This window comes from Sylvia atricapilla, chromosome 4 (assembly GCF_009819655.1).
Source record: "Sylvia atricapilla isolate bSylAtr1 chromosome 4, bSylAtr1.pri, whole genome shotgun sequence".
NCBI lineage: Eukaryota > Metazoa > Chordata > Aves > Passeriformes > Sylviidae > Sylvia > Sylvia atricapilla.
The window spans coordinates 31,168,506-31,183,150 of NC_089143.1; the positions used below are offsets into that span (position 1 = coordinate 31,168,506).

The 14,645-nt window shown below is 51.4% G+C and overlaps 1 protein-coding gene across 1 annotated transcript; it reads right to left on the reverse strand.

Moving 5' to 3' along the window:
- Window positions 1-663: 663 nt before the first annotated feature.
- Window positions 664-10,250, reverse strand: LOC136360309 (5-hydroxytryptamine receptor 7-like). The gene is made up of 2 exons (XM_066317464.1): window positions 9,708-10,250; window positions 664-2,534 (listed from the first exon to the last, which is right to left on the reverse strand). The coding sequence occupies exons 1-2, from the start codon at window positions 10,214-10,216 to the stop codon at window positions 1,763-1,765; spliced, it is 1,281 nt and encodes a 426-aa protein (XP_066173561.1). The 5' UTR covers window positions 10,217-10,250; the 3' UTR covers window positions 664-1,762.
- Window positions 10,251-14,645: the final 4,395 nt, after the last annotated feature.

The following is a 14,645-nucleotide window of genomic DNA, read 5'->3' on the forward strand; positions in this document are numbered from 1 at the left end:
CTGACTCCATCTGTGAGGAACATGAGCTCGGGGAACATCTGGGCACATTGCTCGCAGTCCCTTGAGACATTCCCAGTGGGCTCGAGCTGCTTTTCCTGCTGTCACCCAGCAGTCCCAACTGGAAATCTCTTTGGACATCCCTAGAAAAAGCAGATCTGAAATGAGACAGGATAGAAATGGCTGCTGAGAAGAGGCCAGATGAGAACACAAAACACATCACGGGAGAAATACTGATTGCTAAGCCAAACCCTACCAGCAGTCAGCCAGGACACCCAACACCTAGCTTGGATATGGATGAAGTCCTCAGAGTTCCTGATGGTGCCAAAGGTGGGACTAGTGGCACTACACCACTCATGCCAGATAAAGCAAATCTAGAGTAAAAAGAGCACTACAAACAACTTTCCCTGAGCCTCTGAGCAGTCTGGCTTTGATAAGAAAAAAAACCCCAGAGATGTTCAACAAGAACTGGAGCAGGCATTACTGGCATAACTACCCTGGAAGTGTCCAAGGCCTGGTTGGATGGGGCTTCGAGCAACCTGGGATAGTGAAAAGTGTCCCTGCCCATGGTTTTTAAGATGTTTTTAATGTTCCTTCCAACATGCTGGGATTTTATGAGTCTGTGATCAAATAAACAAAGGTTTGTGGGGCTGCAAATTTGATACTACAGTGCTGATCACAAGAAAAGATACCTGCATGAAGACAAGGCCCACCACCACAAGAAAACTGAAGAGAGGCTTTGAAGTCAAAGAGACCAAAGATTTTACACCAAAATAAGGAAACCAAACCTTTTTTTTTTTTTTTTTTTTTTTTAAGAAAAAGATAACATCATTCAGTGTATTTTTTTCAAGCTTGCTGGACATCATACTGAAACACCGTAAAGCTGTCAGGGAAATTATATGCTTTTTTTCTGTTGTCAACCAAAGCGTGCTTTTATGTAGTCAATTAGCCACAAATGATGAACACACGTCACTTGTCTGGGAATGAATTACAGTACAACCCAATAAACACAACTGGCTTCGCTCTCTGATCATTGCCCTGGTGAGGAGGAGGCATCAAACTTCCCTATCCAACCATAAAGGAAATTCCATGTTCGTTTGTGTTTCATCTTGCAAATCCGTCTCCTTCAAGTGCTGCAGTGCTACAGTGTAGGGGGAAATGGGGTCATTGGTATTTCTGCTCTGACGTGCAAACCTGGACATGAGCTTGGGGTGTGAAATGCAATTACATCGGGGAACAGGGTTTGGAAAAGCCAGGATGGCACTGGGGCTTGGAGCTGCTGTCAGATTCCACAGAGCAGCCAATGTTGTCTTTACACAGAATTTTGTGTGCCCTCCACAGACCTTAGAGCCCTTTTTGAAGGTGGAGAGCCACAGTCTTATGAAGTTTTTAGGGTTGTTTTTGTTTGGTTGGTTGGTTGGCTGGGAGGGTTTCTTTTCCTTTTTATTTTTTTTTTTTTACTTTAATAACAGATGGGTAAACCGAGGCACAGAAAGGTGGCGTGACTTGCCTGCAGTCCTTGGTAGACCTTGAACCCCCCAGGTCTTGCTCCCACCTGGGACAGAGTGAAAAGGAAGAGGCTGTTCCCGAAGTTCCCTCCACTTGTTCCCAGGCTGAGGAAAACCACGGCTCCTCATGGGGCGAGGGGAAGGGCCATCACTCTCAGCGGCAATGTCTGGCTGGGCTAGGCAGTTCCTGCCAGCCCCTGAGAGGCCAGGGAAGCCAGGAACCCGGCATGGAGAGGCAGGAGCCAGTGGGTGAGGCACTACAGGATGCACTCGTGCCTCTCCGTGGCTTTCAGGGCTTCGTGCATGCTGGCGGCCGAGAGCCTCCTGTTGATGTTCCTGTACCTGCAGCGCAGCAGGTTCCAGAAAGTAGTCCTCAAATCCCGGTTGAAGAAGGCGTAGATGAGGGGGTTGATGAGGGAGTTGGTGTAGCCCAGCCAGAGCAGTGTCCTCTCCAGCCTCAGAGGCATGCAGCTGCAGCGGATGCCGCAGATGAACGGCCGCGCCGTGGACATCAGGAAGAAGGGCAGCCAGCAAAACGTGAAGGCCCCCACGATGATGCCAAGGGTCCTGGCGGCTTTCTGCTCCCGCTTGAAGATGGAAATGTTCTTGCGGTCTTGCCGGAGCAGCTTGGAGAGCGTGGCACATTCCTCCACGGCCTTGGTGCGCCGGGAGCTGTGGTGGGGCCGGCCGGAGGCCTCGAGGCAGTAGACGCCTTCCTCCTCGTAGTGCTTGGGGAAGTTCATGAAGCGGTGCTTCTCGGCGCTGACCTTGGCCGCCTTGTAGATGCGGCTGTACATGACCAGCATGACGGCCATGGGGATGTAGAAGGCCACGCCCGTGGAGTACACGGTGTAGCCGAAGTCCTGGCTGATGAGGCACACCCGCTCCACCGTCACGTTCTGCGCCCAGCCGAAGAGCGGAGGGAGGGTGATGGAGGCCGACAGGAGCCACACGATGAAGACCATCTTGGCCATCAGCTTCCCGTTCTGCCTCACGGGGTAGGTCAGCGGCCGCGTGATGCCCAGGTACCTGCGGGGGAGGAGGAGTCATCAGGGGTTAGGGGGTGGGTGCTGCTGGGTGGTTTTCACTGCTAATCATTCCTAAATTCCCTCCTGTGAGAGGATTTTGGCCCTCAGAGGGGATAAGAAGTTTATTCGCCAAACGAGAATCTCCCCAGGCATGTGATCTCTTGACTAAACACCCCAATTTATCCCCCACTTCCTTGCAGTCTAAATCAGAATCAGAATTAGAATCACTAGGTTGGAAGAGACTTCCATGATCATTGAGTCCAACCCAACCCTAACCTCAACTAAACCATGGCACTGAGTGCCACATCCACTCTTTTCTTCAACACATCCAGAGATGGTGAATCTCCACCACCTCCCCAGGCAGACCATTCCAATACCTTATTATCCTTTCTGTAAAAAAACCTTTTCTTTATATCCAGCCTGTATTTCCCTTGGTGCAGCTTGAGACTGTGTGCTCTTGTTCTGTCAGTTGATGCCTGAAGAAAGAGACAACCCCCACCTGACCACAGCCACCTTTCAGGTCATGTGTGGAATCACAGAATGGTTTGGGTTGGAAAGACCTTGAAGACCCTCCCATTCCAGCCCCCTGGCATGAGCAGGGACACCTTCTACTATCCCAGGTTGCTCCAAGTCACAACCAGCCTGGCCTTGGGCACTTCCAGGGATGGAGAGTCCACAGCACCAAGTGTCATTGAACTGCGGAGTGCAGTCCAAACTCTGCATGGTCTCCTGGGGAGTTAAAATGCTTTAAAAAGCTTTGTTTTCAGGAATTAAAAAATGCTTTAAGAATTTTATTTTTCCACCATAACTATTCTGTACAGAGGACATGTAACAGCTTCCAGGTGTGGCACATAACTCACTCCGTAGTGTTGCCCTTCCCAAGGAGACATCCAGGAATGGGGTGGGTGGGTGCTCAGAGTGATGTGCCACAGGACTGATTTCAGATGAAAGGAATAACTCATAGCAGTGTTTAATGTGAAGTGGGAACCACAACAGCCTTCTCTTATTTGTTGGTAAAGAAATGCAACCTGCAGCTAAGATGGCCTTGGGAGACCAAGAAATAATCTTGCCTTTGGGAAGACTTAAAGATGTGTCTGGACGAGCCCTGCAAGCAAAGCTGGAGGGTGGATGATGCTGTTGGAGGACAGTTTTTGGGCCCCTCACAACAAAACATCATTAAGGGGCTGAAGAGTGTCCAGGGAAGGGAACAGAGCTGAGGAAGGGTCTGGAGCAGTAGGAATAGCTGAGGGAGCTGGAGAAGAGGCTCAGTCTGGAGCAGAGGAGGCTCAGGGGGGGCCTTCTGGCTGTCCACGACTCCCTGAAAGTTGTTGACCTCTGGAAACTCAAATGGGAATGATCCAAGCAGCTGGAGCCATCTGCTCACTTGCACAGCCAGTAGCTGCTGAAGTGATGGAGTCCAGCTCTCCCTCAAAAGGAAAATGAGTGGAGTTTGGAATAAGAGATCCCCAAAACACCTGGTGACCCTCAGATTCCCCAACCCTGACCCTTTGGGTTAGGAGTTACCTTGTTATTTTGCCTGAATGGAGCAGGAGGCTGCACCCAACATCAGCTCCTCGTTGTGCCATGGGGTGTAAACGTGAACCATCTTGTCTTTTATTGGAGAGGTTTTGTGTGATAAAGAAATTGTGTCAAATGTTGGTAAATTAGAATTCTAAATCAATAAATCAGGGGGGGAGTTGGCTGCTGTCAGCCAACGTTCCCCCTGGAAAACATCTGCCTGCTACTCAGCTCAAATCAATTCAGCAAAATCCTTGAGCCACTCATATGGATTTCTATTCTGTTACAGCCTTTTTGATTCCAATCTCCTGCTGCCAGGAATTTTTAGGCAGGAACACATCACCTCTTAATTGTTCTTGGATAAACGGTGTCACTCCAGAGGGGCAGTGAGAACAGCAGCTATGCGAGTACTTTATGCTGAAAGCTGAACCAAAAAAAGAAAATATCTGTGGAGAATTTTACCTCTGCTGCATCATTTTTTTCCTGACAGTCAGTCTTACTGTGGTAGGAGATTTTCTCTTCCCTGATTATTTTGCTTTTCCAGATCATCCCCCAAGATTAGAAGATGGAGATAAAATATAAAAAAAATTAATTTCTCCTCCCCTCCTGACTGCTTAATCAATTGAGAAACTAAAGTCTTCTCCCCTGCCTCCCTGATAAAATGGTTTTGAATTCATTCACTGAGTTGTTCTTCCCTTATTTTCCTCTGTATTCTTTTTTTGAGCTGGCCTCAGTCACAAGAACCAACCAAAACTCTCTGTGACCATCTAATGTCAGAGAATTCCAGGATGGTTTGGGTTGGATGGAATCTTCAAGAAGATCCATTTCTAACCCCCTGCCATGGGTAGGGACACCTTCCACTATCCCAGGCGGCTCCAAGCCCATCAAACCTGGCCTTGGACACTTACAGGGATGGAGCATCCACAGCTTCTCTGGCCAACCCATTCCCTCCTGATGGCCCCTGATGGAGCCAGGCTGGAAGAAAACCCTGCTCTGCTGCTGCAATCCCCAAACTAACACCCCCAAAATCGCCCCTATGTGTATCCAAGCCAAGAACTTTGCTAATAAACCCGTGCTATGTTGTGTGCCATCCTCTCTTACGCTATTGCCGCATTTCTTTGGAAGCCGAGTCACCCGGGATTTGCTGAAACTTCAAGGAATTTACGTGCCAGCTGAGGAAAAGGCTCGCTGACAAGGTTTAACAAGCAGGCAAAGCTGACACATTTCATCCACGGGTGCCTCGTGCAGCTGCTGCTGGAGGAAACGGGGCCGTTTTGAGGTCTTTGTAATAATTTTTGAAGCAAGCAGGGAGCCCTCAAAATAGGGCAGCGTTTACAGTAGGCAAGGTGGCACTGGCAGGAGGTGGAATTTGAGTGGAATTCTCTCCCTTTGAATTGTTTTTTTTCTAGTTTTTCTCTGTGTGTGTGTCGTGCTGCTAATCAAGCTTAGGGGTAATCAGGTAACAAAAGGCAGTTCCCAGGATTTACAGGCACTTGGTGTGGATTTGCAGGGCCCCCACCGTGCTGAGCTGATGGTGCAGCCGCTCATCCCAGCTGCAATAAATTCCTGCCACATCCCTGATCCTGCAGATCCCAGCCCCCTTGGCTGTGGGGTGGGAGATCTGCCCCAGGCTGGGCTGCACCAGCAAACCCCATGGATTAGCCAATTCAGAGTGTTTGTTCCACATTCAGTGGGAATCATGGAATGGTTTGGGATGGGAGAGACTTTAAATCCCACCCACTTCCATCCCCGGGGCAGGGACACCTTCCACTATACCAGGTTGCTCCAAGCCCCATCCAACCTGGCCTTGGACACTTCCAAGGATCCAGGGGCAGCCACAGCTTCTCTGGGCAACCTCTGCCAGAGCCTCACCACCCTCCCAGGGAATAATTCCCTCCCAATATCCCATCTAACCTGACCTTGTCCTGTCTTTACATTACCTGATGAAAAGTCCCTCTCTGGCTTCCCTGTAGACCTCCTTCAATTGTTGGATCATTATCTCAGGGGTTAAATAATAAAAACAACCCAAATCTGTCTGATGTGCCCCTTTCTCCATCCTGCAGCCTGTGAAGTGGGAAAAGGTGAATATCCACTCACACAGGAGGGCAAATGAGCCCAGAATTAGGGTTTTCTTGACCCCACAGTTTTACCGCAATTCCATGCCTCCTCGGCAGCCAAAATAAGCTCCTTCCCTGATTTCCAAGCTGATGCCATTCCTGCCCCATCCTGCTGCAGGAGAGGAGGAAACAAAAGGCAGGTGGAAGCTGCTACACCTGCCCATGCCCTAAGTCAGAGTTTGGTGGAGCATCCCATGGGATCCATCCCAGAGACAGAGCAGGGATCTACCCAGCCTGGGAAACATTTGGATGAAGGACATGGGAAAGGCAATCCAGCAAAACACTGTGCAGTTTTCATCCCACTGTCTTTTGGAAGGCATCCTTTTACTGAGGGTGACCCCAGTTTGGAGCACATAATCTGATTTTGGGTGGAAAATACTTGCCAGGGAAAGGGGAGAGCCCCAGCAGAGCTGCCTGGGAAATGGATGGAGAGTTTTTTCTCCACCAGGAATGCTAGAAGCGATGTGTGGGCTTTGGGGAAGCTCCTTTTGTCAGCTCCTTGGCATTTTTATGGAGAGTTTCATCAAAGCTGAGCAGCCAAAAAAGGGGATTTTTTTTTGTTGGTTTGTTTTTGGTGTATGACATTAAAAAATCTGCAACATTGGCAGGCTTTTACATAAGGAAAATATAAGAGGAAGATGAATGTTTCCAGCATTTTTCTTTTCTGATTTGAAAGGAAATCAATCAAATCTCGCTTCAGACAAGATTAGTTCTACCAGCTTCAATCGAGAGGCTTTTAGGAAGCGCTCGGCATTAATAATCAATAACAGCAGCCTACATTTTAATAGTCCTCATCATCCTGGGCAAACCAAGTAGGTTTTCCATCTAAGCTAAGCAAAATATTGAGGACACTTCAGCCATCAATAAAAACAGGGCCTCCTCCTTGGCAGGAACAGGCCTGACAGCGCTGACCAAGTTGGGTTCAGGACAGAACCAGAAGGAATATTTCTATTTCCGAGAAGCACCAGGGCTTTTCCTCTTCTTCCTCACAGGGCAGGAGGAAGAGCTGGTCCCTATCACTGGTTTGTGTTGATGCCTCACTGAGATAACAATTTAATCTCTTTTGGAGCAGGTTTTTCAGGGACTCTGCAAGCTCAGCTCTCCTTGTGCTTTCGCTGTTTGGTTGTATCAGCACAGAAATTGAGAATTGCACTTTTGAAGACGTTTCCGTCAACAGTCAAACCAAAATCCTGTCCATCTCAGGCTCAGGGGGGAAGTGGAGATCCAGGCATGATCCTGGATCCTCAGTCCAGCTCCATGCACTGTCTGAGGATGCTGGGTGGATGTGGAGTAGTGATGCTGCACGGGATGCTTGAGACACTGCCCTGGAATGATTTACACAACTCCCAGCCCATTCTTGGGGATCCCTGAGGGGGAAAGTGGCAGGACAGTGCCCCAGTCACCTCCTCCTGTAATGTGCATCCCAATAATTCCCGTTCTCTCCTCAAGCTCCAGCACAGGTTGACCCCACAAGTCCCCTGAACTTGCAAGTTGTTCTTCCTCCCACCCAGACTGGGGAAGGCACAGCTCAGGGGAGGACGGTCCAGTCCCTTCCCTCTTCTCAATCCTTGCTGTTTTTCTCCTTTCCCAGCTGGAAATGCATTCCAGGCAACTGCCCTACAACCACTCAACTTCACCATCAGGCCTGTGGCAAGGGGATGATGAAGTTCTGGGAGCAAACTTATCCTGGTGCAGTTCCTGTGACAACACATGAGGGACAAGCCCATGCCAGAAAATCCAGGCTCTTTGACAACCTCTTGGGACACAGCTTTTCCCTCTCTCCTTCCCAGGAAACACAAAGTGACATCAAACTCAGGATCTGTCCTTGGGTATGGATCTACTCCCCAGAGCGGTGACACTGGACGGGAGGGATGTGATGGAGAAGTGGGATCCATGGCAAGGAAGTTGTTTGGGAAAGATCTCTCCTATTTGTCTGTGTGTTTGGAAAAGTTTTGCTTCAAGGGATGGGATGAGATGGGGTGGGATTGGTTGGTTGGGAAAGGAGGGGAAGGAAATTGGAAGAGGAAGGAAAAGGGAAGGGAAGAAGGAGGAAAGGAAAAAGAAAGGAAAAAGAAAAGGATTGCATGTATTGGGTTTTGGGGGACTTGGGATGGGGTTGTGGAGAGTTGTTGAAATGCTTGGCTGAGTTAAAATGAAAGGGGGAAGGGAAAAAGAGAAAAGGAAAAGAGGGAAAAGGGGAAAAGGAAAAGGAAAAGGGAAGGGAAGGCAAGGCAAAAGAAAAAGAGAGGAGAAAAGGAAGGAGAAGGAGATGAAAATGGAAAAGGAAATTTTCAAGCAAAGCCAGTCTGGTTACAGTGTAGCCACTTCCCTGCTCCTCACCCATTGGGAGGAAGCACCGACACATTTCATCCCTGCATTTCATCCCTTCCCTCTCACAGAGACAGGTCCCTGCCAGCTCTGAGCACATCTGCCTTTTTTTTTTTTTTTTTTTTTTTTTTTTTTTTTTTTTTTTTTTTTTTTTCCAACAGGACAATTATTAAAATAAAGCAAGGTCAGCAGAAGAGCTGAACCTTGCCTGTGGCCTGGCAGGAGCTTTTCTCTCTGCCAGCAGCTCTGAGCTGCCCGGTGCTGTGGATCTGCAGCTCCCAGGGGAGCAGTGGCTGGTGGGGTTGAAGGCTTTGGAGCAGGACTCGCTGCTAGCATGCCCTGGGGGAGATGTCAAGCACCAGCAGGATTTTTCTCTGTCCTTTCTGCTTTGTCACCTGCTGTCACACCTGCCGAGGCGACTGGGGAGGTGGCACAGCTGAAAGGGCACATCTCAGATGTGGGATGTGTCCCTTCCCTGAGCTGCTGCTCCCAGAGCAGCCCAGCCCAGCAGTGCCAGCTCAGCCCAAAGAGACCCCCCAAGAAGGCAGCACACGTCAGCCCCGGCCACCAGCTCGTCAGCGCGATGGCCCCGATGACGCAGCTGCTAAAATTAGAGCCACCAAGGTGCTGACTTGTCCAAGCCTGGCCACTTTGCCTGGCAGGCTCAGCCTTTCCCTCTCCCAGCTTCAGGTGTGGGAGGTGAAGGCAGCAAATCCTCACAAATGCGCTCACTGAGCTAAACCAGGGAGTTTGGGATCTTGGGATGGGGCATGGGGAGCTGCTGACATCCCTAGCCAAGGCACGAGTCCAGGGAGCAGCAGAGAATCCCACAGGATTGGCTCCAGAAGCCCTGGAACCTGGATTTTCAAAGTGCGTCTGGGATTTTTATTTTATTATTTCTTGAAGGGTTTTGTGGGCCAGGCACCTTTCACGGTGAAGGTCAGGTGCTGTTCCTCAAAAACAATGTGAAGCAGCTGCCAAAAGGGGGAAGACTAAGGAAGTAACTTAGGGAAGTTACTTGAGAAAATACCCAGAGCCCAGCTCTTCCAAAGGGACTGAGGCACTGAATCCCCACAAAAAAACTCTCCTCACCTGGAAAAATCACCTCAAGGAGCACTGATCCAACGAGGAGCACAATTCTAGTGAACCCAACCTTGTGAAACACCCCAAATATCGGAGCCCACGGGGCAGCAGCCCGGGCCTGCCCTTACCTGTCCACGCTGATGATGCACAAGGTCATGATGGAGGCGGTGCAGCACATCACATCCATGGCGATGAACACGTTGCAAAACACCTTCCCAAAGAGCCACTCGCCTCCCACCAGGTCCGTGATGGTGACAAAGGGCATGACAGCAAAGGCCACCGACAGGTCGGCGGCGGCCAAGGACACCACCAGGTAGTTGGAGGGCTGCCGGAGCTTCTTGACGATGCACACGGAGATGATGACCAGCCCGTTGCCGGCGATGGTGGTGAGGATGATGATGGAGAGCACGGCCCCGATGACGACCTTCTCGGTGTCCCCATAGAGCAGGATCTCCTCGCCGCAGTCGGTGGCGTTGGTGAGGTTGGCGGGCGGCAGCTCGGGCTCGGCTGGGGCGGGAGGTTCCTCAGTCATGAATGGATTTGGGAGCGGTTCCCGAGGCGGCCGCTGCTGCTCTGAGCTCTCCACCAAGAGAAGGTGCTGCTCCAGAAACCTCCTGGGGCTGGCCCTCAGCAGCATGCTCCGAGCTCGGCACCAGCGCTCCCCCAGCAGTGACACCTTCAGTGACAAACCAGAACATCTTGTCACAAAAAGGGGCGAAGAAAAATCGAATATCCTCTCATCCTCTCCCCCACCGTCACCACCCCCCCCTCCACCCCTCTCAGCTCTTGCCTCCCCACAGCTGCGGCTGCATCTCACGTGCTCAGCAGGAAGCCGCTTCCCGAGTCTCCTTAAGGACACGCATTCTGCCGGGAGATGCTTGCAGGAAGCCGCTCTCCACTTGGGGAAGGGGCACGGGCTGCCTGCAACATCTCCCTCATCATCCATGTGCTTTTCCAGGAGAGAGAGAACGGGGCTTGTGGAGTGTGTTTCCTTGCCGAGCTGTGCCTGCTGCTGTTGCACTTCTCCTCTGCATCCATACATTTAAATCCCTTGCAGAGCCTCCTCTGTGGATACAGGAGCTGATGCGACAACACGAGCCACAGCACCAGTGTGGGCACGGCCCCCGCCGGCTGCATCCCCCTGCCCGTGGCACAAGGCAAACTTCAAAGCCGGGACTGCAAACCCCTGCTCCCGGCACGCAGTGGCCACACACGGGCTGTCGGTAGCCACGGGGCGGCAGCGGGAGCGGATCCCTGGCATGCGGCACCCCCGGGTACCACGCAGCAGCCCAGGCATCCCAGCTCGTTCCCGGAGCCTGAGCATCAGCACCACGCACAGCCGAGAGCTCGGAGAGCCGCGGCCGCGCTCCCACCCCCGGGATTCCACCCCTGCAAGTATTTCCCGGCCATCCACGAGGAAACTTCGGCGCAGGGCTCACCCCTGGATGCTCCGAGCATCGCGCACAACCCCGCATCCTCTTTCTTTTTTTAAAATTGTTGTTTTGTTTCAAACCACGTCTTCCCCTTGAAGTTTTGATTCAATCCATCCAAGCCAGATTTGCGGCCCCTTCCTCCCCTTTGCAGCATCCCCCGGCTGCGGCCATGGAGGGGGTCCCGGACTTACCTGTGCCGAGGGGGTGAGACATCCTCCAGGCGAGCCCCTGCGAGCTCCGGGCGGGCGAGGAAGCAAAGAGCCACCCCCGGAGCATCCTTCTTCCCTCCCCGCCTCGCCGGTCCCTCCTACCGCCCTCCCCTCGCCTCTGCCGGGCAGGGACCCAGATGGTCCCTCGGAGCCCCAGGGAGGAGCAAAGAGCGGGGCGGGGGCGTCCGGGCTGGATCCTGCAGCGATGGGAGGGAGCGGGAAGCGTGTGAGGATCTGGAAGGAAAGGCTGGAAGTTGAGGAGATGCCTTTGGAGCTCCGAGAGCCAGAAGAAGCAGCCTGGAACCCAGCAAGTAGGGCAGGCGCAGGGAAAGGCGCCCTTCCCCATGATTTTTTTTTAAGGGTTATTTTACAGGACAGGGGTTCTTTTTCTGTTCCATGCGGTTTTCCAGCCCTCCTGGTTTGTAGAGGGTACCGTGTTCCTTCAGCTCCGCGCTGAGGAGCAGCAAACGGCCAGGGAGAGGCAGATCCCTAAAGATGAGCCTTTCCTAATCCTAGGAAAACCGGAAAAGAGATGATTAAAGAAAACAAAACAAAGCAAAACAAAGAACACTAAGAGCAAACAACAAACAAATTTATAAAAAAACACCGGGAAAGAACATGGAGAGCTCCACATCCACTTCCCTCCCCACCAAATGTTCCGAGGAGACTTTGGAGCTGGGATCACTCTGATATTTCAACCCAGCTCAGCATATGTCAGTCACAGTTTGCTCCTCCTGGGGTGGAAGATGTGGAGCAGAGCCATCTCCTACATTCCCAAGGGTCATTCCCTCGGGATTTCAGCCCCTCTGCTGCCTGCCCGCGGGGATGGGCAATGCGGGGCCCACCCTGCATCCCTCGGGACGGGGGATTTCTGAGGGGAGGGGTGCGGGGATGTGATTTTGGAGCTGTTCGCAGGCTCGGGGAGCGATCCCCGACGCTCTGGCCCCGAGCTCTGCGCTTCGGGAGTCCTGGAATCTCATCCCAGGACTGTGCCAGGACACCCAGGGGACAGCCTGGAGGGCTGAGTATGGGCAAAATACTTCTAAATCTCAGCGATGCTAAGCACTGCATTACTTCCGGGCAGAGCCGGCACCGATCCTCAGGGATTTTTGGGGCAGAGGTTCCCAAAAAAAAAAAAAAAAAAAAAAAAAAAAAAAAAAAAAAAAAAAGGGTGCATCTGCAAGGAAAGCGCCGGTGAACTAAACCAGGGCTGTTAAAGCTGTACTTAACGCTGGGGTTCCTCCTTTGCTGCTCGAGCATCGCAGCGTGTGTGGGAGGCTGGTGAAAATAGCTTCCTCACCAGGCCAGGACGTGCTGGAGGAGCTCCGGGTTTGGTTGGGGTTTTTTTTACCTTTTTTTCCCATGACAGGTGGTTTTTGTGGTGTTTTTTTTTGTTTTTCCCCCGGCCCCTCCAGAGCAGTGACGAGCCAGGATGGGATGGGACTGATGCACAAATCCTGCACGGCCTGGGGAGTGGGGAGCTCGCTGAGATTTGCCCAAATACACCCGGAATTTCCAAGGAGGGAAAAGGGAATCTGCAGAACTCCCTGCTGGATTCTGCAGTCTCCAAACCGCCGGATTCTGCAGTCTCCAAACCCAGACAAATTCAGCCGAGGATGAAAACACCCCCTAAGGATCGGCTCAGGCAGGCTGTGGCCAGATGCCTGGAGAATTTCAGGGAAACAATCTGTGCTCGATCTGCTCCCAGCCCTGGGAGAGGGGTTAGAGGAAGGATAAGGGGTGGGGGGCAGGCTGGAGGGGTTTTTCCAGCCTGGAGGGTTTTTTTCAGCTTCCCTGGGAGCTGCCTTTTGGGAGAGCAGCCCGGCAAGGAGCTCCTGTGCACTATGGACAGACAGGGGCGGATTTTTTTCCTGGGAAGCAGCTGGTTCACGCACAGAGGTCGAGTTCATGTCCTGGCAGAGGGGAAGGAAGGAGAAAAGCTGATTTTAGAGGTGAAAGGCTTCCTGGGCCCTTTGCTCTGGCCTTCCAGGACTTTTGGCAGAGCCTCAAAATCCTGCAAGAGCTCTAGGGAGCAGAATTTACCCTGCTCTGTCTCATCCCAGCCCCATTTCTGTAGGATACAACCTGCAGATTTTCCCTTTCAGACCTCCTGCAGGTCCGGGAGCTCCAGAGGGGAGTTTCCCCCCATTTTTTCAGGGAAATGAGCTGCTCTCATAACTCGGGGGAGCAACAAAATTCCTGCAAAAGCAGGAGCAGAAAGTCACTCCCAGCTCATGGGACACTCACCACGCAGCCAGAGGGCACATCCTTCGCTTGGGTTGATTTTGGGGAGGGCAGAAGGGGAAAACGCCGATTTTCATGTGAAGAAATAATTAAAATAATTCTTCTTCTCCTGGCTAAAAACTCTTGGTGCAGCGTTTCTCCAGCCCCAGGCCACGGTGACCTTGCTGAGACACTGCTTCTGGGCCGAGCTGGGAAGCACTAATTGCATTTAATGGCAATTAGGGCAGGAAATGGCCAGCCGTGCCTTAGCTCAGCACTCACTCGGAGCTTTCTGCCTTCGGCTGAGAGGACAGCACAGGTTTGGAAGAGCTGGGGTGATGCTGGAGCGAGGTGAGATGAACCCCGAGGAAGATGAAAACAAAGCCAGGAAGCAGAAACACAAAATAAAAACTTCCCCACTGCACCTGCAGCTGAACTAAATCCTCCCAGCACTTCAGGAAGGCAGCGCCCAAATCTATTATTCCATTTTCATGTACAAACGGCCATGAAGGGGCTATTTTATTAACAATTAATGGTTAATATTACGCCCTATTAAGTCTAATTGCGAGGTAATAGGCGCGGCTATTAATATGCAAATTTGGAGAAATCTCATTAACTCCGAGGTTCTCAACCTCTGGGTATTTCCAGGACCAGCATCCCGAGGTAACCTTCCCTGCAGCACAGATGTTGACATTTCTGCCTCCCAGCAGGCAGATGGATAAAATGAATCCCTTGGGACTCTCGGCTTTTAAGGAGAATCTCTAAGGTTGGATTTTACCTGCAGGGAAATTGGGGATGAGCTGGTCTGGGGTATCCAAACCTTCTCTGCCACGTGATGCCGTGGCTGTGATCAGGAATAACAAAAGCTGAGGTGTTTCAGTGACCCAAATCCCATCCCTTTCTCTCCACGGGCATCTCCTGCTTTCCCTCTGAGGCTCTTCCACTTCCAAAAACAGCCCCTGATGCACATCAAGGAACATCTTCCCAGAATCACCGAGCAAACAAACACACAAACAAAAAAAAAAACAAAAAAAAAAAAACCCCAAAAAAAAGAGTGGTACCCAAGAGAGGGTTGGATCTCTCAGAAATTAATCCCTTGCTTTGGAGTCCAATCCCATCCCTTGGGATGTAATTTAACGATTTACTTGTGATTAAAAACTCTGAGATAGGATTTTGGGTGGTTTCTTTTTTTTTTTTGTTT